The 22,046-nt window shown below is 28.8% G+C and overlaps 1 protein-coding gene across 2 annotated transcripts; it reads left to right on the forward strand.

Annotated features, from left to right (window-relative positions):
* The first annotated feature begins 294 nt into the window (after window positions 1-294).
* Window positions 295-20,111, forward strand: LOC145844458 (putative RNA-binding protein 46). 2 transcript variants are annotated; one of them, XM_082951862.1, is made up of 6 exons: window positions 295-383; window positions 12,872-13,744; window positions 14,366-14,594; window positions 14,862-15,383; window positions 17,048-17,221; window positions 18,485-20,111. In XM_082951862.1, the coding sequence occupies exons 1-6, from the start codon at window positions 373-375 to the stop codon at window positions 18,704-18,706; spliced, it is 2,031 nt and encodes a 676-aa protein (XP_082807988.1). In that variant the 5' UTR covers window positions 295-372; the 3' UTR covers window positions 18,707-20,111. The 2 variants fall into 2 exon arrangements, with proteins under 2 accessions (XP_082807988.1, XP_082807987.1); XM_082951861.1 differs by lacking the exon at window positions 295-383 and adding an exon at window positions 5,680-5,822.
* Window positions 20,112-22,046: the final 1,935 nt, after the last annotated feature.

Consider the following 22,046-nt stretch of genomic DNA (forward strand, 5'->3'; position numbering starts at 1 on the left):
TAGTGCAGTTTTATGACAATTTTTTAAATTCGTGCTTAAGAGCTGCCGTGTAATTACTGCACTAGATAAACATGGAGGTGGTAGAAGTTTTTTGACGATTTTATTTTGCTCTACAGCTCAGCGGATGATCATGTGGATTTTTTCAAGTATTTATTTTAGTTTATATATTTTATTATTTTTATTTGTGTACTTTGAAACGAGCAAGTGAAACATTGTACTGTTAATAAAATTTAGAAATAAAAAGTTGATTATTTTAATTTTCTAGATTTTATAAAATCTATATTAATAAAACATCTTTGAGTTGTTAAAGAAAACACCAAAAGGAACTAAGTTGGAAAACATCATCAATAGTAGAGCTAACAAAAGAACTTGATGAGTAAAAGGTTAGTGGTATTTAAATTTTTATAATTTTTAAAATGTAACATTATACTGATGTATGATGTCTACATCATTGTTCATCTACGCTATAAATTTTATTTATGAAAATTTGTACTGACGTATTTTATTTTTAAAACATGAAGTTTATGAAGCTTATTGTCATCAGTGTTCCAAACTTTTGTTTTAATTAAAGTTTTGACGAAATTCATAAATAGTTTCATACTAAACTAAAAAGTTAAATGTTTTTCTTTACTTACAAGTAACGTAAATAGCAAAAAATAATCAAACTTAGAAACGAATCACAATTTTTAGTTTTAGAGTAGTTTGAATGAAAGAAAACGAATCGTTAAAGTTAAATATACATTATTTACTAAATTTAGAGCAGCATTTAACCATTGACTTTTTAGATAGTTTTTCCTTTGAATGTTTTGAATTTCAAAATTATCAAAATGCATTTTCTTAGAAAGTACTAAATAAAATTGATGCATAAAAAACTTATCTTATTTTGAAATTTTCTAATATCTTACATTTAGACATTTGCTGATTTTTTTATAAAAGTTTCAACTAACAAAAACTAAATCTTTATTACTAGCTTTTTAGAATTCTATGAAGTCGAAATTAAATTAAAACTTATTGAAGTAAAAGTAAAAATATTTTGTTTAATGATATGTGTAAACATAGATCACATTAGATACAAAAAAGCTTTTAGTTAACAAATCAAAGTTAAATACAGTTTTAACATTCAAATATTAAAGCTAAGTAGAACATTTATTCAAATTTTACTGGTATTTAGCATAGGTCAACAAGAGTTTTAAAAGAAAACATTCTAAGATATTATAAAGTTATTATATCAATATTTTTAGAGTCTTAAAAGGTTAATTTTGATATCCTTTACCAAAAATTGTGGTAAAACATAATACTTATCTTTTTTGTAAGTTAAGAATATGTTAATGCTATTGACTGCATAAAACTAATTTTTTGATCATTAATTTCTACTTCAGTTTATGAGTTGTTTGAACAAACTTGTTTTTATTTAAGTATTGCTTTTGTATTAGTGTTTAGACTTTTTCTAATTTTTACAACAAAAATAGTTAACAATAACAACAAAGCTATATTGTAGAAATTGAAGCCATTAATTTAACTGCAGTGAATTATTATAGTGAAATTAATGCTTAAACTTCAACTCTGACCTTGTCGACAGCTCACCGCCGAATAATTAATTGAATGTAAACATTCTAATGACTGCTTTTTCCGATATCAAAGTTATTTAACTAAGCAAACATTTCTAACTGCAGTAAAATATTTTTGTACAAAAAACAAACCTGCAGTTTGCATAGGTTCGAGTTTTAAATTTTTTAGATTGAAACAAGAGATTTGTACATAAGTTTTGAAATAGTTTAAAGAAAAATTTTATAAGTATGATGACTTAAAACTTAATAAATATTTTTATTGCGTATTTTTAAGTACCATGGCTATTTATAATACAAAATGTTTTAAAACTGTTAAACCTAACGAAATTCTTGGTTATTCTAAGTGCATATATACATATATACATTTGACTCTAATGCAAATGTTTAGTGTTGGTCGTGAGTATGTTTTTTGATAGTTATAAAATCTTAAAAAGAAAAGATAAAGCAATTTAAATTTTAATTGATGTAACACAAGAATGTATCATTTAATCATTTTTGTGACTACATAAACTAAGCTTAAAAACAAATAAAAACCATTATTTTTAATAATTTACGTGTATTGTAAGTATTTTTCCACTAGTTTTTATAGATTTTTACTCAGTATTTTTGTTCTTTTATAAAGTGTATATGTTTTGTAAGTTTCGCTTAGTGCTTTTGAAAATAAAAAAATATTAAAAGCATTTTTTTTATAAAAAAGTAAATATTTACTTAAAAAAAAATCATTTTTTGAAATCTTTTTGAAACTTTTATTTGATTTCTTAATAAGAATAAAAGCTATTAATAATGTGTGTTACTTTTATTGAACTTGATTAAAGTTATTCGGAACTCTACTGACTGTATAAAGTTTAATAAAGGAGGTGATAGTTACAAAAAATTAGCTAAAACCTAAAAGTTATTGTTCACTATACGAAATTTTATTAAAATAATTTTTGTAAGCAAGTCAACTACGTTTTTGCACTGTTTTGCAATTTATCAGTATAAACGTTAGTTGGCGCAACAAGCTACATTTTGCACACAAGTTGCAAAATTTTGCTTAGGAGAAAACGCAAGATCAGCAAAATTAACGCGTTTGTTAGCACAAAATTCATGCTGCGTATGAATAAGCGAGGCTCGAGAGTGTAGCTACCTGCTATGACTAGTTGAATGAAGCTAACAGCAAAAGCGTTGCTAGCTTCAAGTTTGATTTGCCATTCAAACCAAGCCTTTCGGCTTCAAGATTAGCGCACAATGAAAACAAAATGAGTTATTGTAATAACTTTGTACATTGTACTCCTTTCATTCAGTCGCAGCGAGCGTTGTGTTTTCGCTTCAGTTCGTTGTGACTTGCTGCTCGTTGGACAGCTTTTACGACCAGCAACTTTTATTTTGACTCAGCATAGCTTGTTTTTTCTTAGACAGTGCTTTTTATAGCTTGAGAAACGAAATTCGATCTGCATCACGTGTGCTGTGTTGTAATTTGAACGCGGAAATTTGAGTTGTGAATTTTGCAATACCTCGCTGCTGCCTTTCCTTATATTTTTTGTTATATTTTTTTTTGAGAAAGAGCAGCAGCTTGTGATTGCTCAAGAAAAATTTAGCTTAACGTTTTAAAATCATTTAATTGCTAAAAAAAAAATTAAAGTTAGTAGTTTGCTTTTTTTATGACAGAACTATGTTTTTAAAAGAAAGCTTTCTGATAGTTTTTAAAATAAAAGTTAACAAAAAACGCAACTTTTGCTCAAATAATAAAAAGTTTATATAAGATACTTTCTTCCCACAACGGCTTCTCATTTTTCGTTTTTTTTTCATTTTTGCAGATACTTTGTTCAAGTGTATTTCACTACTGAAAGTGTATATGCCTTTAGGTTGAATTAGATTATATCAAAGTCGGTGGTGGCCTAGAAGCTTGTTCGTTTGGTTTCGTGCATGAACTACCGGCTTAAAAGCATTACAAAAAGTTCATTTTATATAGAAAGTATAATCTTTAGTGTTTTGTTCAGTAGAAATTAGCTTTAAGCCTGTGAGTTTAGCAGCTCTTAAATTGAAATTGCTATAAATTTAATAAAAGGTAAATTATATGCGCGAAGGGTTTTTATGTTGATTACAAGTAATGTTTCTTAATTATAGTGTACACTGAAGTGATTTTTCTCAATCAAAATTTTTGTGCATTAAATTTTGAAGAAATTCATTATAAAGTGCTTGAGTTAATAATTGAGTTTTATAGCTACCTGTAGTGCAATAAAACCGTTATGCTTATATAATGATATGTTTGAGTTCTTTTTCAGCTTCTAGAACTTAATGTTAATTGTTTTAGTTGCTTAGCTTTAAGTTCTATGCATTATTACAAAGTTCTTTGAGCTTTTGTTTAAGCTTTTAAAAAAAATATATTTTAGACTTTAACTTAAGTTCTTGTATTTTGAATTGAAAGAATAGTAAAAGTTTTTTTTATTTTTTTTATTAATTGCTTTATTATTTTATTTAATTTTACTAAATTTTGAAATCAGTAAAATAGTTGAAGTAAAATACAATTTTTCTATAAAATAATCTTTTGTACTAAAAATATTGAATATCTATTTCAAAACTTAAATAAAGTTTTGAAATAAAAGACTGTTAAAAAACATCAAATAAAAATGTAAAATATTATTTTACCGTAGTTGTAAAACTTTCAACAAAAAATAATATTATTACTAAATTTAAGCAATAAAAGTCCACCTAATGTTGAAGCTTAAAAATATTTTGTAACGTTATTTTGTTTCCAAGTAAAAACACAATTTAATTAGGAAAACAGTAAAATTTTGCATATCAATCAATAGTAACTGATTTACTGAAAACGCACAAAAACCGTCTTTCTGATTTTTTTTGTGAAACTTTCTACATGCAAACCGTAAAACGCGCCAAACTTAACAAACATGTTTGTAGCCAGGAAGTGTGAGAAAATAAAACTTTGATCTCAATTGTTCAGATAAATTTGCAGCTCTTGAAGTAATCTAAGATTGTTTTTTGATAAAAAAGAGCTTGTTACAAATAAACAAGACACTTTGAATAAAAAACAGAGCTTAAATAGGTATTTTAAAGTTTTGAATTATAAAAAAGTTTTCTAGTAAAACAAGCGTAAATGAAGCATAAAAGTATCTTATTGTAAAGTTGTTAATTAAAACTTCAGACTTGTATTAATTACACAAAAATAAATGAGTAATAAGAAAGAAATATTTTAATCGATCAAATGCTTTCACAATAGATCATACGAAAACGTTTGATTTAAAAAAATACTATTTAAAAGTATATAAAAGCAGTTTTTTATGAACAAATGTTAGTTCGTGTGATTTGTTAACCAAAAGTTTTATTGAAATCACATGTTGAAAAACGAGTAATTTTCTGATAAGCAGCTAGATTTAATTTTACCCGCACAGTTTTAAGCTGGTTTTTAAATATACTGTTTGAAAGCTTGTGCAAGTCTCTGTTTGTGGTTTGCATTAAGAAGTGTATGTTAATCGTTTTTTATAAAACTTCATGCACATTTTTTGTATAAATTTTAAACATTTACAACATAAAAGTATAAAATCTACAATACAGAATAAAACATATACAAAAGATTAATTAAACAATTCATTGACTACAATAACTGTATAAAGAATTCTTTTAAATAGTTTTATTAAATTAAAAACAAAATGACTTCTACATAATAAACAAAATTGACAAATTGAATTAAATTTTTGTTGCGCACATGACTGAAGTACGCTTTTTTATAAGTCGTTGTTTAGCTCAACTAATCAACACAACGCTTCTTCTATTGTAAACAAGAGCAAAGGTTAAAGGTCACACAAAATAAAGCAACTTAAGCGCGATGACATAACATATCTGCATCAATGAGTTTTGCTCGAGCAGTGAAACAATATGACAACACTTGTATGAACTTTAAACTTGCAACTGATATAAGTAATGTTAGAATTTTTTGTTCTGTTTAAGTAAATTTATGAAAATTTAGTTTTGCTAACATAATTAAGCTTTACATCAAAGTGTAACTTAATTAAAAATATTTGTATAATTGCTAATTTTCACACGTCTTTCACTAGTTGTTTAAATTTACTAAAAATCCATGGAAATATCCTCCAAGCGAAGGGGGGAAGTTGTTTGCCCCCAGATCGTTCACCACAACCCCGGCAACCCCGCAGCTTTCATGCTGCAGCCTGGCAACGGCGTGAATCAGTTGGCAACTAGTTTTACTCTTGGGGAACCACCGATAAAAAGATCGCGCACGATCGACCAGAGTTGCAGGTTTGTTTTTTTATTTGCTAGATAAAATTAAAGCGGTTGCAGTTTCAGTTGCTTTGAAATAAATCGCAACCAGTTTAGGACTAAATAGCCTCAGCAAAGATGCTAATAGGTGTAAAAAATAATGCGAGCAGCAATGAACAAGCTGCGACGCGCAAACAAACACAAAACATGCGGATTACAGACAAAGCGGTGTTAAGCTGCAGCGAAACTTATGAACACGTGTAATACCTTCAACAGCGGATTACACACTGCCGCCGGCGCTTGTGTATTCAGGTAGATCACAGAGACAAAACCTGCAGACAAATTACCGGTTCGGCAGCAAAGCGGCAGTCAGACTCCGTAACTTGTGCGACTAAAAATAACCAAATTGGGTGCGATGAAATTGCTTTTCTTAATTTTACTCCTGTTTGCTAATGCGAGCTGTATTAAGCTGATATTAAGCGTTTTATAAAGTTTTTAATTTATAATTTTCATACTGTTTAAAGTAAAGTTGTTAAAGTAATTTAATTACTAAAAAAACTGTGAGTGTAATGATAATTTTATGTTTATATTGTTAAATATTCAAGGTTTTTCAATTTTCTAAGCACTTTTTTGTTTTAGTAACTATAATTTTTCGGAAAAACCATAAATATTTATAATATTAACAATATTAAGTTATTTTGTTTTGAAAATATCATGTTTGTTGCAAAAACTCTTTATTGGACTTTGGTTTACACATAGCTTTATAGTAGTTTATTAGCTAGTAAACTAATCGTTTAATTGTTTTTGTATGCATAAATACTTTCAAACTAACTTGTTCAGTTTTTTAATACTTTAAATTAGTATTTTAATAGCTAAAATTAGAAGTATTTTATATCAATTTACTTTTTTTCTGTACAAGATTATATTTTAATTTGTGTTTACTTTCAATTAAACATTGTTATTTACACTTGTAAACGATAAAAAATGCTGAACTATTTAAAACAATTAATAAAAGTAATTTATTTAAGATGATATTGTTAAAAGTTTATCGAAGTTTCAACTTTTAACTTTATATAACCTTAAACAATTTACTGTGTTTAGTCACAAATTAAAAAACTAAACTTGATATAGTTTAAATTGCTTATTTCTTATCAAATCTAGATAACAAAAAATTAAAAACATGATTTCACTAAACTCTAAGATAAAATTAACGACTATTAGGATGTTTACTGATTTTGTAAGATGGTATCACGCAATTATATATTAATTACTTAAATTAGCATTTCGAAAAGGGCCAATATCCTAACTTAGTGAAATAAATCTTTTTTCTTGATTATAAATAAAATTTCAAGTACAATCTAAAATGTATGTTAGTGAAAATGCACTCGACATTTAGCAATCCGTCAAATTTAAACGGTTCCCAAAACACCTTTTAAAAACGCTACACGCGCAAGAAGCACACACAAAATCAATAAGCTTCAGTTGAGTCTCATCAGAAGCTTGCGGCTTGCATCTTCTTACAATGTATACGTGACAGATACTTGAAAATAATATTCAATGTAACTTTTACACACCGTTGGATAAACAACAAAATATTTGAGTATAATTTTTTCATCGTAAATCAACTTTTTTTAACTTATGTTAGAACTAAGACTGCTTACTTTCTGCTTTTAGTTTGATTAGGAATGATAAGAAATGGTACTAATCACTAAGTTCTTAGAATCTTTAGTAACCGCTGAATTTATTTTGACTTAATATATAGAAGTTTATATTTGAAACCTGTACAGAACATATAGATGCATGTGTGTACTTAAAAGCTTTTTTTTCAACTATCATTATTATCGAGAGAAATTTTGTAACATAACAATTAGTTTTTGAAACTAGTAATTTACGTTTTTTGCTCGATTCAGTCCGTAATAATAAACAAAGTTTGAACAAGTTTAGTTTATTACGAAACTAAAGCTATATACTGAATAAAAATTAATAACAATTATTCAATATGTTGCAAAACACGTTGCAAGGTCAGCATTAAATTTGCTGATAATGAATAACAGTGCGAAAAGTAAAAAAGACAGCAATATAATTAAATTTAGCCAAAATATTGCTTTATCCAGTGATTTATTACCAAGATTTTTACTAAAGTAATTGATTTTCTAGAAAAAAAAAGCATACTTTTATGGTTTCTAGGCACAAACAAGAATAAAATTCTTTTGATTGATTACACTTTCTTTTGGTTTGCTTGTAGCATTTCAAGTTTTTAAATTCTGTTTTACCTCAAGTTCAAATTATTTATAAATAAAAAACGTTTAACTTGTATTTCTTTATTTTTTCTTTACAAATTTTATTAAAATAAGACAGTTAGTAAGACTTTTAAATATTTATTTTTTTATCAATTTTAATTTTTTTGTTAAATCTTTATACTAAAGATTTTTTATTTTGGAAGTAAAAAGTAAAAAAAAATCATAAAGTATACTAGTATGGTTTTAAAATGTTAATAAAAAGTTATTTAAAAACTAAAAACACTAAAAAAAAGTTTACACATTTTTTTAGATAAAGTATCTAGTTTATCTTTTTAATATAAGTAATTTGTAAAATGAATTATCACATAAGCAACAAAACAAATTACATAAAATATTAAATGAAGAAGCTAAAAGTATTAGTTATATTCTATCTTTACTATAAAGTTACTCAAATAGAATAAATTTACTTTTGTTATTTTTAAATTTTATCCGGTATAATATTTTTTGTCCTTAAGTGTTTAAGTTTTTTTATATAACAGTTATTGGAAATATTGAAAAATATTAAATTTTTTCGATTAAATTTCACACTACTAGATTTCATTTTAAATATTAACAGACGAAAAAGGTTTTGAACTAGTGATATTAAGAACTTTGTTTTTAAAAGTTTTAGTTTGATAACAAGTTGCAATTCTAATTATAACACTCAAAACATTCACTCTTCTTTTCATATGAGCCGAAACAGCGAGATCAAAGGTGTAAACAGCCTCGCTTTAAAGCAGGACTGTCAAAATGCCATTTTTGGCCGAATCGCAACTCTTCATGGTTGCCGTGTCGCTGAGTGTTATTTAGAAAAGCGTTTAAAATTAATCTTAGACGTGTTTCAGTTGTGGACTAGTAACAACTGGAGCTGTCTCTTTTATGGTACATTTTTCGCACACGATTGTAAGAACACCGCTTTATTTTAAACTGCAAGTTTTTGTCTATTTTTTAAACTTTTTAACACTCTTTTGTGGTTAAAACTACGGCTTTTATTTTTTGTGTACACTCATGAAAAATTTACTGTCAATCGAATTTTTCTTCTGTTTTAAAATAGCTGATCACGTAAAACTTTTATTGTATAAGTTTTACTGTAGCAATGTTTATATTTAAATATTGATACAAGTTCATCTCCTAAATAATACAGTTATATACATATGCTTCAAAAAAAAGCGAAATCGATGCTACTTTGCTGTTGTTCTTTTTTCAAACCAGGCTGAAAGCTTGTAAAATGGAAAATAAAATAGAGTCAGAACAAAAACCGAAATGCTTCATTGTTTGTGAGCTAAGTTTGGTTGAGGCTGTGTTGAAACTGAGTAAAACGGAAATTATGACAACGTTATGAGAAGTAAGTAAAGGACATTGAAAAGTATGCAAATTGTAGTTGATAGCTAAACCAATGTTACAAAAAATCAGCTCTGTTATAGAAAATGATTTTTTTTACTTATATTTGTTAACACAAGTTGTGCTTTTACAGTTTCGGCTTTAAAACAGCTTGAAAAAGTACGAAATTAACATGATGCACAATAATCTGTGCACACTAAGTTTTTCTAAAGTAATTTTTATAAGACTATACTTTCTGAAATTTATGTTACTATACATTATCGTTGAAAAACCTAACACAACATTTGGTATTTGCTTTTAGTGCAGAAAAGTCTGTTCACATAACATTACTTTCTATTTAATACTTTACTTTTATAACCAAACACTCATACATGTTTCAATTAGCAAATAGCTGGACAAACAGTTTTGTTTTTTTACAAAAAGAAAACCGTTTTGTGTGGAATTAAGAAAATATTTTTGTTGCTGTCTTCATTAGGCGTGTCTTTGTTGCAAATGACAATAGTCAGCAGTTCGCTCATTATTTACACATTTCCTACCTTTATGACGTAATAAGAAGACTAAAAAGAAAGAAAAACAGTTGGCTTATTTTTATTATGCGCTGTTATAATTGAAAATGTTTCTAAAAACACAATGAAATTGTAATAATTTAACTTTAGATATTTTAAATAGTCTAATATAAAAAAGTTCTGGCTTTTTATGTTATTTGTAGTCAATATGAAAAACAATTTAAATTAAAGATACTTTTAATATTCGATCAGTATCGTTAAGTAACTATTTACATAGTAGAAACTTTTTCGTTAAAACTAAGCTTTATATTTAAAAACAAGTCTGAAGTTTGCAGTATCTATATGAATTTCAAATTAAAATTCCATGATGATATTAAACTTCGTTTAATGCTCAAACTTTTTTTGCTGTTAATGTAGTTTTCTTAATGAAAATAATTTAATCAGAGCTATAAATATGCTAATGTTATATAATATTGATAAAAAAGAATTACATGGTTAAAAATATGCTGCTAAAATTTTAAAACAGTTCAATAGTTTTCTTTTTGTAGAATATTAAATTATACTTACCAGCCACATCTATTTATTGTATTACAACACCTACAGTATCAAAAGTTTTACGTGCTTTATTTTCTTCAATAAGTTATCTAAGGCAAATACTACGCTTCACTCAATTTTCATACTTTTTATTTATACCGTTCCAAATGTTTTCCTTCAAAAGAAATTTATTTAATATAACAACATTATTTGAACTTAAGCCTATTTTAGCAAACAAAGTTAAAAACCGAAGAAAATTGTACTTTATATTATTTTTACACAGGTAAAATTTGCTTCATTTATTATTCTACTGTTGAGTATATGAATATTTTGTTTTTATCAGTTTACAACTGTTTAAATATTAAAAATCCGAAAAACTTAACCTAGCATAACAAAAAGTTTAAATAATACCTGCAAAATTATCATTAGACTAAACTCTAGCTCCAACAATAATTAAAATTTTCAAGTTTTAAATATTGGTAAAAGCTTGTAGCTAGTTCAAAATGAAAGTCCATCTGATTATAACAATGTTTTTTTAATGCTTTAATGAGGAAGTAGTTCAAAAGCAAGCTAGCCTTGGAATTAAGGCACTTCCTTGTAAAAAGAGGTACAAGCTGCATAACAAACTAACGCTGCTGAGCCTAGCTTGTTGTTCGAAAGATTGATATTTAAAAGTAAAACAATTTGAAGACATTTAGTTTTTTACTTGCAAAAAATTTTTGAATTCCGTTTTTTTGTCAAACAAAGACTGCTAGTAGTAAGTTAAGTTTCTATTGAAGCTATACCTAGTTCAGTCAAAACGACTTAAACTAAAGGTTATTTTATTGTTACGTTGATTAGAAGAGAAAAGATATGTTTTACTTTACAAGTAAAAAGAGGTAAATTTATTTTAAAAATAGGTAATAATTGATTTTTACATAAAGTTAAATTGCTATTGGAGATTTATTTTAAACAAAAAACTAAAGTGCCGTCCTGCTTAAACTCTATTTACTTTCTTGGCTGTGCTTAACGTAAAAAAAACACATATGTAAGTTGTAAAATGATACTTTGAAGCCTTCTAATGGCTTTTATTTTTAAGTTTTTAACGTTTTCGCAATTAAAATATAATTTACGAACCTCTCAGAGATTGTTTACTTGTATAAACAAATTATCTGTCATTAGAACTTAAGATATGTAAGCATACGAAGTTAGCGAAGCGTGAAAGTGTATTTTAAACGCAGATTAGATCGGTTTGCAAAAAGCTATACTTTTTATTCTCAGTACTTTTATAACTGAATACATTGAAAGCTGCGTGTAAAGATCTTAAACATAATACTTAATAAGCCCTTTTTAGAAAACCGCATACAGTTTTTATTAAGTCTCACTTAAATGATAAAAATCTTAATAAACAGTACAAAAAAGTAATTTTCCAAACAAAAGTTTTTTTTTTCTAATTTTTAATAATACAGCGTTTTCTATTCGTATATGTGAGTTTATTACTGTAGTGTAGAACTTTAAGCAAAAAAGAAACTGTAGATGCTAATAACATAAGGTACAAAAATTTAAAATTACAGGTTAATGGTTTGTTAATACAGATCCTCGCGCAGCAAATTTGCTGGAATATATAACAAAAAACAATTTACGCATTAATTTTCTTTGTTCAAATAACACATGTTTCTCTGTGATAAATAAGTTAACCGAATTCCTCGGAGTACGGTAAAAAATAAGTACTGCAAGATTAATAACAGATGAATATGTGTATTTACTAAACTATAAGACAGGGTTTCCCAAAGTGGGCCAAGTGGCCCCCTAGGGGGCCATGACAGATACTCAGGGGGCCATGAGCAGCAAAGGGGGAAGAGGGGGGGCCATGAGCAGTAAAGGAGCCACAGGGGGCCATGAGGCCATAACCTGAAACTTACACTAGATATTCTTGAGTTGCAGATGAAGAGCAAAAAAAAAAAAAAAAAGGTCTTATGTGTATTTTATGGCAGTTTAGAAACTTACACTAGATATTCTTGAGTTTCAGATGAAGAGCAAAAAAAAAAAAAAAAAAAAAAAGGTCTAATGTGTATTTTATCGTAGTTTATGAGTAATCTATATATTGAAGGGGGCCATAACTTTTTCAAACTCTTTAAAGGGGGCCATTAGCAAAAAAGTTTGGGAAACCCTGCTATAAGACATAATTTATATGGATTAAGAACTAATATTAGGTACATTATATGTTATATAATCCGACTGCATACATTGTGAAAAGAAGTAATTTATTAATGATTGCTTTATAGATATGCAAATTCATTTTAGTAATATAAAGATATAAGTTAAAAACAGGAAATTAATAATAAAATATAATATATTGAGTTGAAGTATACAAACTAAAAACTTGTACATAAACTTACGGCAAGATAATTATTTGCACAATGTTTATTTTTAACAATAAAACAAACAGCAAAATGACCACCGAAGACTCCAAGACTCAACAGGCAGCCAACAACAAAGCGGAAGAAGCCGGCCAGCAGGTGCAGACGGAAGAAGGGAAACCGAAGCAGCCGGAGAGGAACGACAACCCGTTGGCGGGACTCCCCAACGAGCAGGAGCTTCGCAGACTCATACAGCGCACCGGCTACCAGATCACCCAGGAGAACGGGCAGCGGAAGTACGGGGGGCCGCCCCCGGGGTGGAACGGCCGACCGATGCCGAGGGGAGCGGAGGTGTTTGTGGGTAAGATCCCGAGGGACGTGTTCGAGGACGAGCTGGTGCCGGTGTTCGAGACGGTGGGCCGCATCTACGAGCTCAGGCTGATGATGGACTTCGACGGGAAGAACCGGGGATACGCGTTCGTCATGTTCTCCTGCAAGAAGGAGGCGAAAGCGGCGGTGAAGAAGCTGAACAACTTCGAGATCAGGAAGGGCAGGATGCTCGGCGTGTGCTACTCGGTTGACAACTGCCGGTTGTTCGTCGGGGGCATCCCCAAGAACAAGAAGAAGGACGACATTCTGAAGGAGATGGACAAGGTGACGGACGGCGTGTGTGACGTCATAGTGTACCCGTCTGCGCAGGACAAGTCGAAGAACCGCGGTTTTGCCTTCGTCGAGTACGAGAGCCACCGTGCGGCGGCCATGGCCAGGAGGAAGCTGATACCAGGCAGGATCCAGCTGTGGGGCCACCCCATAGCCGTTGACTGGGCCGAACCGGAACAGGAGGTGGACGAGGACGTGATGAGCCAGGTGAAGGTGTTGTACGTGAGGAATCTGATGCTGGACACCACGGAGGACAAGCTGCAGCAGGTCTTCAGCCAGTTCAAGCCCGGAACCGTAGAAAGGTTTTTTTTTAGAATACTTTGTAAAAAGTAGAGTAAAGGTTTTTAGTCATGAGTTAGGTAATCAAGCTGCTATAAAATAGCTTTGAGCTTAATTTGTTTATTGCAAATACATTTGTTGCAAATGAGTGCAGTTATTTTTGCATTAGCGGTTTAAGTTACTAAGCTCGATGCTTCGATTTAAACTTGACAGCTAAATTAAGACTAATATACCAAAAGTTTTAGTATTTTACGTTACACGCCTCATTTTTTGTGCTGCCTGTTTTACGAAAAATATCCAAGTATTTATTTTACTCAGTATATCAAAAAAATATTGATCTTACAATATATAAACATTCTAAATTAAATATGTAGTATAACTTTTGTTAAAAAGTGTTATAAGAAAAAACAACTAATCAGTTTGTTCTTAAAATTTTTACCAACTACAAACACCTTCACTTTACGCCCACTTAAAAAATTTAGCTATTTTTTTATTTGTTTATGTAACTCTACCTGACGTTTGTAACTTTTTTACCGAACCAAGTTTTATTGCTCAACATTTTTCATTTATATAATACTTTGTAAAAAACTTATTTAATACAATCAGATTAACCTAAAATGTTATAAATTGTATTAACTCAACAGAGTGAAAAAGATCAGGGACTACGCGTTCGTACATTTCACGACGAGGGAGGCTTGTGTGGAAGCGATGCAGAAAATAGACGGCAGCAAAATTGACGAGGCCCAGGTGGAGGTGACTCTCGCCAAACCCGTGGACAAAAACGACCATAATCGGATGGCGAAGGTTGGCGCGAAAGTGCTCGCCCAGGGAGTCAGCGGAAACGGGGAGCTCGGAGTTACGCTACCAACTATTGTGAGTGTTTTGTTTGGTTTCGAAATATTTTTTTTCAAATCTATAAGCTTAGGATAATAAGTTAATTGTTAACTAATTGTAGCGTTTTAAGAAGTATACTAAAACAACATAGATTAGAAAGTGAATACTGAAAAATGATCTTTCACTATTGTCTACTTGAATAAGATATTAAATGTTTAAGATTATAGATAGTACCATAACTACCTTTCAAAAGTTACAAAAAATAGAAAACATAGTACCACAATTATTATTTTTTCCAATTTAAAGATCAACGGAGTGCAGAGCCAGGCGGGAATGATCGTCTACCCGAACGGGGTCATAGGGACCACCGACCTGGGACACCAGGTCATCCAGCCCAGCCAGATCGTGCAGCCAATCAAGCAGCAGGGCCTCAAAAACACCAGGACCAGCGCCAGCCGCAACAGCTACCTCGGCTACTCGGCCGGCAAGGCCACGTACGGCCGCTACTACGCCAAGAACAACAACCAGGAGCAGCAATTAGTTCAAAACTTCGACGGCAGCTACATGCTTCAGGACCCCTCAAGCGTCCTGTACAAGACGGCAGGTGGTCAGTACGTCCAAGCTTCGCCGTTCCTGCAGCAACCGGTCGTCAGCCGCAACCAGTCGGTTTCCGAGCAGGTGCTGGAGCAGACGTGCGCCCAGCGAATGTGGGGCATCCCCTCTTACCAGCTGATGACGTCACCAGGTCCCGACAACCGGCCAATGTTCTTTTTCAGGGTCAGCGTCCCAGCGCTCGCGCAGATATACCCGCACCAACCCTACTTTCAGGTAACAGAACGTTTGCAGTGAATTTTTCAAGTTAACTTCACTGCTGTTTATACTTACAGCCCTTGACTTGAGAGTAATTAAGATAAAGAGAAGATTTTAGTTATTTTCTAATATTTATTTTTCTAATTCTTAATTTTTAATTCGTTCTTAAATACTTAACATGATGACGTAAACTTAAACAACTTATTCTATTTAAACATTTAAGTAATCATTATTTTCAGTCAAAATTTACAGTTTTTAAAATCTAAAAACAATTTGTAATTTGTTTTTTTCAACTACAGGTTTTACTAAAACTTTAGCGAATTCAATATACTCTGTAGCTCAAGGCTACGTTGTAATGTAAACAATAACTGTTCATTATTTAAAGTAAAATAGATGTATACCGACATCTTTGATAAAGTGTTTGGCAAAAGGTAAACTTTAAAATTCAAGGTGATTCTCAACTGTTTAAAATCTAAAAAGGATATTTAAAACGATAAAACTTCACGTTGCGGTTTAGCACATGTTTTTTATCGCGTACATTTATTTTTTGTCGTGAGATAGAAACTTTTGTAGGAGTGAGCTTTCGCTGGAATTTCCTTTATAAACACACAAAACCGTCTCAGCAGTGTCTTTCGGCAAGGCAGTAAAACAAACTTTGGTGAGAGCTATATTAAAAAGTGACAAAAACTGCGATATTAATAACGTTCATATCTGATCTAAAGATTAGTGTAAGATAAAACAACAAGATTGGTGTAACAACGTTAAGTATGCCTTTTTTAACAACCTGATTATTTCAATTTAGCTTTTTTTGGTGATTAGTTTCTGTTGTAAAGTTTAATAAGTTTGTAGTTGCAATCACATTTATTCTGACTTTGATTGAAACTCATTTGACAAATTTTAGGTAAATTTCTTATTTACATAGTAAAGTAATTTAAACAAACAAACTCAATCTAAAAATACAGAGCAAATTATGGTTTTTTTATGATTCAATTGACAATGTTTGCATTAAACTTAGCTAAAAAAGCTCTTAATTACTAGAATATTTGAAATTAATCATTTAACCGTAAAATTTGTAAAATTTACACACAAAATAGAAACACAAAGTTTAACTAAAATAATTGATTCTTGTAAAAAAAAAATATTAATTCACTGAATAAATTAGTAATCTTAGTCAAATTGAAATATTAAAAGATAATTGTTTTTTTGATAACTTAGCTTCAAATTATTCTTAACCAGCTAATTATAATAATATATGAATAATAATTCAGACTAACATTATTTAAATCATTTGTACATATGTTTGTATCAACAAGACTTAAGCTTTTATTTTAATTGTATATACTAATTATACATATACCATTTAAACACAAAATCAATAACGTTATATTATGACTCTAAATTTTATAAAATTATAAGTCAAAGAAGTTTTTTATTTAAATGAACTGTATTACTTTAAGAGTTTTCTTTTTAGTTTTTAAAACATAAACTAAATTTCTCTTACTTATGTTATAATTACATACACTATAGTTCTTACAATTATACAAGTATAAGTGTTTACATTATTTTTTTTCTTAAACTGTTACTAGTAAACATAATTAAAATTAAAATTTAATACTTAAGACAATTTGTTTTTGTTTAAATTAAAAGTCATTTCTTCATTATACTTATACATTTAACAACAGCCCAACAAGTATTGCTACTCAGTGGAGGAAGCAAAGTCAGTTGCCGCAGAGTTCGTATTAGCTCAGCTGGGACTGCAAGCACCAATTGTCGACCCTGCGGTGGTCGGAGGCCAGCAAATAATGGTCCAAATGGTGCAACCAGCACAACAACTCATCCAGAACGCACAACCTCAAGTTAGTGTTTAGAAAAAATTTAGATTAAAAACAAATTGGCTGCTTTTTGATTCAAACTGATAATTTTCCCAATTAGAAACTTTCTGATAAAACATTTAAGCTAAAGTAGTTTTACCACAACTTAAATACTTTATTTTAACTAGCTTATTTGTATGCTTTGTTTTAAAATCATAAAAGGCGCGCAATAAAAGTTTTAATACTGTTTAGGTATCAACAAATCGTATTGTTTTGTTTGGTGTATAAGTTTACAGTGGTTTAAATATATCTATATTATTTTGATCAGATATATTTTATGCTATCTTATTTCGATTTTAATTAGCTTAAATGATTAACTTAACAGTTGTAACTTTTCCTTTACAAACGTATTTTGATGAATCACGTTTAAACTACAGTACTTTTTACTTATTTCAAAATAGTGGTCTTTTATAAAAAGTTGTTTTAACTGAACTTGAAAAACTAGTATTTTCAAAGCAAGGTTTAAAGTGCTTATACTGAGTAAAAAGCGGAGAACATTTAAGTTTAAAACTTTGAATTTGTTTTTATTTGTTTTAAAGTAAAAATAATTAATTTCGATTATTCTTAAAAAATGCAACGGTAAATGTATCTCTTGTTAGTCTTAAAAAATTACTGGTTTAAATAAAAAGTTTTAAAGCTACCTGTTTATTTTTACTTTCGCACGATGTTATAAAACACAGATACACTTTTACGTCATTAATCAATATAATATTTTTCTTAAGACATGAACGAATTTGTAATTTAATACAAATGATAGATTTCCATTTTAATCTTAGAGTATGCAAATACTTATTTTGAACCAAAGTTAAACAGCAACTATTGATTGAAATGGTGCTTTAAATTACTTTTACATTGTTCAAAAATTATTTTATTTATTTGCTTTTATTAGCAGTTTATATAAACATTAAAATAAGTTTTTTACCCAGTTAATTGAGCATTTTTTTAATAATCAACACATATATAGTTATTTGTCTAAACTAAAAAAGATTGCTCAGTTTACTCAAATGTAAAGTGTTTATTTAAGTAAAATGTGCAAACTAAATATTTTAATCACAACCGGGTTTCGGTGACAGAAAATATTCAATTTGCACATCTTTATTTAATAATCAACACAAAAAATTATTAACAGTTTATAAAACTTTGATGTAAATCTAATTAAAAAAAATAAAATTGTTAAATGAGGTATCCTTTGATATAAAGTAATCTCTGTTATAACTGATTGTGAATAACGAGCTTTACGATCACCAGGGATACGTAGCGGCCCCACCGGCGGGGGTTCAAGTCAGATCGAGCCCGCCCACGGCACTGAACGGGGCGCCGACCCAGCAGGTTGCCACGTCAACCCAGTACGCGCCCCAGGTCACCACCCCGTCGCCGACCCAAGCACCCCACCAACCAGCCCAGATCCCCATGACTTTCGTGGACCCGTCGGTTCAGATGATGCAGCCCATAACTGTAATGTACCAGTGATGTGGATAATTGAAAAAAAAATTGGGCTCGATACGCGGTTCGGTTTGGTTTTTCAAGCCTTGGCCTTTGAAAACGCGTTGGCTTTAGTTTGAAACAGATTTTTAGTTTTTTTATTCTTCTAGTGTCATACACTCGCTTGAGTTTTTTTTCAGTCTGAAGGTTTTTCAGTCTCGTATACGAGGCTATCAAAAATTTTATGAGGTACGAGAAGTAATGCTAATTTATTTCTAACTAAAGAACGCAGGTTTAATTTCTATTAAAATTAAAAGAGTACTAATTACTCATTTAAATATTACTAACATGCGCAAAAAAAGCTGCTATAGACAGGTAAAAAGCTAATAACGCCCATTCACTAATACATCTGACAAATATTCATAGTACTGTTTTATAACTCCTAAAGTGCCATACAAGTTAAATATTATTTAAAAATAGTTGAAAATTGGTGTCTTAGGACTCAGCTTTAATGCCTTTAATACAACATTTTTTCAAGTTTTAAAAACCAAAAAATTCCCTTTTGGTTTTTATTTCAATTAATGGTTGATACACTCATCTTAGTAAAAATATTGTAGTGTAAGTTACTGAGTAAATAAATTCTAAGTTAGTATTCAACTTATTTAAAGACTTTACTACTTCTAATACTTGCGGTATTTACATATGTTTTTTTGTCATTTTTGAGTTATAACACTGTAATAAGTCAAATAGGTTTGATTTTAGTTAGTTTTTAAAATTAGTTAGAGCGTTTTACTAAAATTGAGATAAATATGATAGCTTAAATTACAAACTACAGTCTTGATAATATAAATTTTTTTACAGTTCTAACACTTTTTAAGCTTAATAGTTGAAACATTTCTATTCGTTTTTAACGCTTTGATGCAAAAATTAATTTCTGAATTTTAAAAAAGTTCAAATATGCTTAAAACTTTCAAAAAACTTCAAAATGTAGTTAATGAATTTTATTAAGTTAGCTCATTTTGAAAGTATTAAATAAATAATTTTTTAAGTGAAAAGCGTTATTTAAGTTCCTAAAAAAGTAAAAAAACATATTTCCAAATGTAGAAAAGCCATTCCAATGCAACACTTAATATTTAATATTAGGTACTAGAGCGCCTTTGAAAATGTATAACTCTTGAAAAGTATTAAGCCTTGTAGCATCCATTTGATCTATAACATTGTTGTGTTTATACATTTTAAAAGTTTTATTTTCATTTGTTAGTTTCTCACAGCTTGCTTTACATATTTTCCGTTATAAATTAAAGAATGGCAAACGTTAATGTACAATTAACCCTTTGCAATAGTTAAAGCTATGCCATATACATTTCAAAGTGTATTGCTTTTGCTCTAGTGTAAGATATTCCAACGATAACAATTGTGAATAGCTTGAGTTTTCTAGTATTTGTTTTGTTTTTGCGAATTTTAAATAAAGTTTATCACCACAAAACTAGCGTCTTTATTGTCTTTAAAGAAAAAATTGTTACGAGAAAGTAAACAATAGAAAGTTTAAAATAAAAAAGCAAGTTTTTCTATATAGTTAAAATTTGTAAGCAAAAAAAAACTTTTTAATAACTTTACTTTAAGTTTTTTTAATTTAATCTTATTTTAGTTGTAACTTTTATTATCGTTATTTTAGCAATAAAACTTTCAAAAAAATTAAACCCTAAAATATTAAACTGTTTTTCATGTTTATGATCTTTTAAAAATAATAATAGTTTTCTAAAAATTTCCTTTTTTATGAAAACACGTTTAATTTGTTTTTTGTTTCTTTAAATTCATAAAAGCAGTACAATGTACTACTAAAATTAAAAAAATTACTAATGGAACAAACATTACAATTTATAAATTATGTTCTTATAACCACTGTAAATTTTAACTAAACTAAAAATATAAATACGCATAAACTAACTAACTTATTTTTTATATGATAGAACTTTTTTACTTCGCAATTTTGTTTTAAATAGTTTTATGGTTGAATTAACAAAACGGTTTACAAAAAACTCAATCAGCAATATGTTACAAAACTTTAATTTATAAACGTTTCTGAAACATTTAAAAACTGTTTTTTTTTTTTGGTTATTTTAATTCTATCTACTAAACCAACACAAAATGCTTATTTCAAAACCTTAAGAGATATACCTTTAAAACTTTTTTTTAACTTAATAAAGTTTTTATATTTAATGTCTACAACAGCAGACCAAAACAGTTAACAACCTACACTGTTTTATTTTACAAAATTTTTACTTTATAAAACTAATTTTAAAAGTTTTATTTTAAGATTTTACAAGCTAAAACCCATATGTTGACACGAATTTAAAAACTAAAGGACGAAGAGAGAAAAATTACAATTGAGTTGTAATGTATGTAAAATATAAATTACAAGTATATAGACTATTTTGCATACTAGATTTACCGCTATAAAATTGTAAAAATTTTAAGTTTATTCTAAACTTTAAAATAATTACATATTTAAGTAAGGTTTATTGAATTAATCCGAGGTATTTTTAGTTTTAAAGTAAGCTATATGAAAATTTATGCTTTGAAATCTACTTTTTAGTATTTAAAAGACGAAGTTGTAAAATTGATAATCTAGATAAATTTCGGCAAAAAAAGGTACATATAATAGATACATCAAAAGAAACTAATTAAGTGATCAATTTATTAAGATTATGGTGTTTAACTGTTTCAATTTATGGACACAGCTTGTTAATTTAAATTTTTCAGCTACGTCTTTTCGTTTGAAATTTCTTCCAAAAAAATCAGTATTTTACATATAGTAGATACAAACAGTTTTTTGTAAACTAAAGGCAAACATAATGACAAACATATTTTAAAATTTTGTTATAAGCTTGTTTAGTATACTTTAAGTGGTAAACACTTAAAGTAACTATTGCTTTACTTAAATATATTATGTATTTATATATAAGTATTTATCAGATTTAATTAGTATTTAAAAATAGATATGAAAACTATTGTTACTTTAAATGTTGTGTATTCTCTAAAAGTTTTCCATTCTATTTAGAAGGAAAATTAAACTTGAAAGTTATAAATTCACAATATTTACGTAGGAAATAAAATTTGAAAACTTTTATAATAACGTGTATACCTCTTAATTTAAATGCCATAAAATTTTTGTTTATCAAACAGATTTGCACCCTTTTTAACTTTGCTTACGTTTAAAACTTTTTTTTGTGTGTGTTTTTTTTTTGGTCTACTTTGAAGTTATAACTTTGTTTTAGTTTGCTTAACTAGACATAAACGCTGTATTTCGCGAAAGAAAAGAAATAAAAAATTTAACACCTAGTTTTGAGGTCTTTTTTTCAGGGACGGGTCAAATATGCACGAAGAC

Source organism: Thalia democratica, chromosome 9 (assembly GCF_965202585.1).
Source record: "Thalia democratica chromosome 9, ktThaDemo2.hap1.1, whole genome shotgun sequence".
NCBI lineage: Eukaryota > Metazoa > Chordata > Thaliacea > Salpida > Salpidae > Thalia > Thalia democratica.

Bases quoted from the DNA above. Each gene is read 5' to 3' on its own strand.
- LOC145844458 (XM_082951861.1), top strand. From the start codon at position 5,725: ATGCTGCAGCCTGGCAACGGCGTGAATCAGTTGGCAACTAGTTTTACT. The intron at 13,745-14,365 runs GTTTTTTTTTAG...TTAACTCAACAG, and splicing joins AAGCCCGGAACCGTAGAAAG to AGTGAAAAAGATCAGGGACT. The intron at 14,595-14,861 runs GTGAGTGTTTTG...TCCAATTTAAAG, and splicing joins GAGTTACGCTACCAACTATT to ATCAACGGAGTGCAGAGCCA.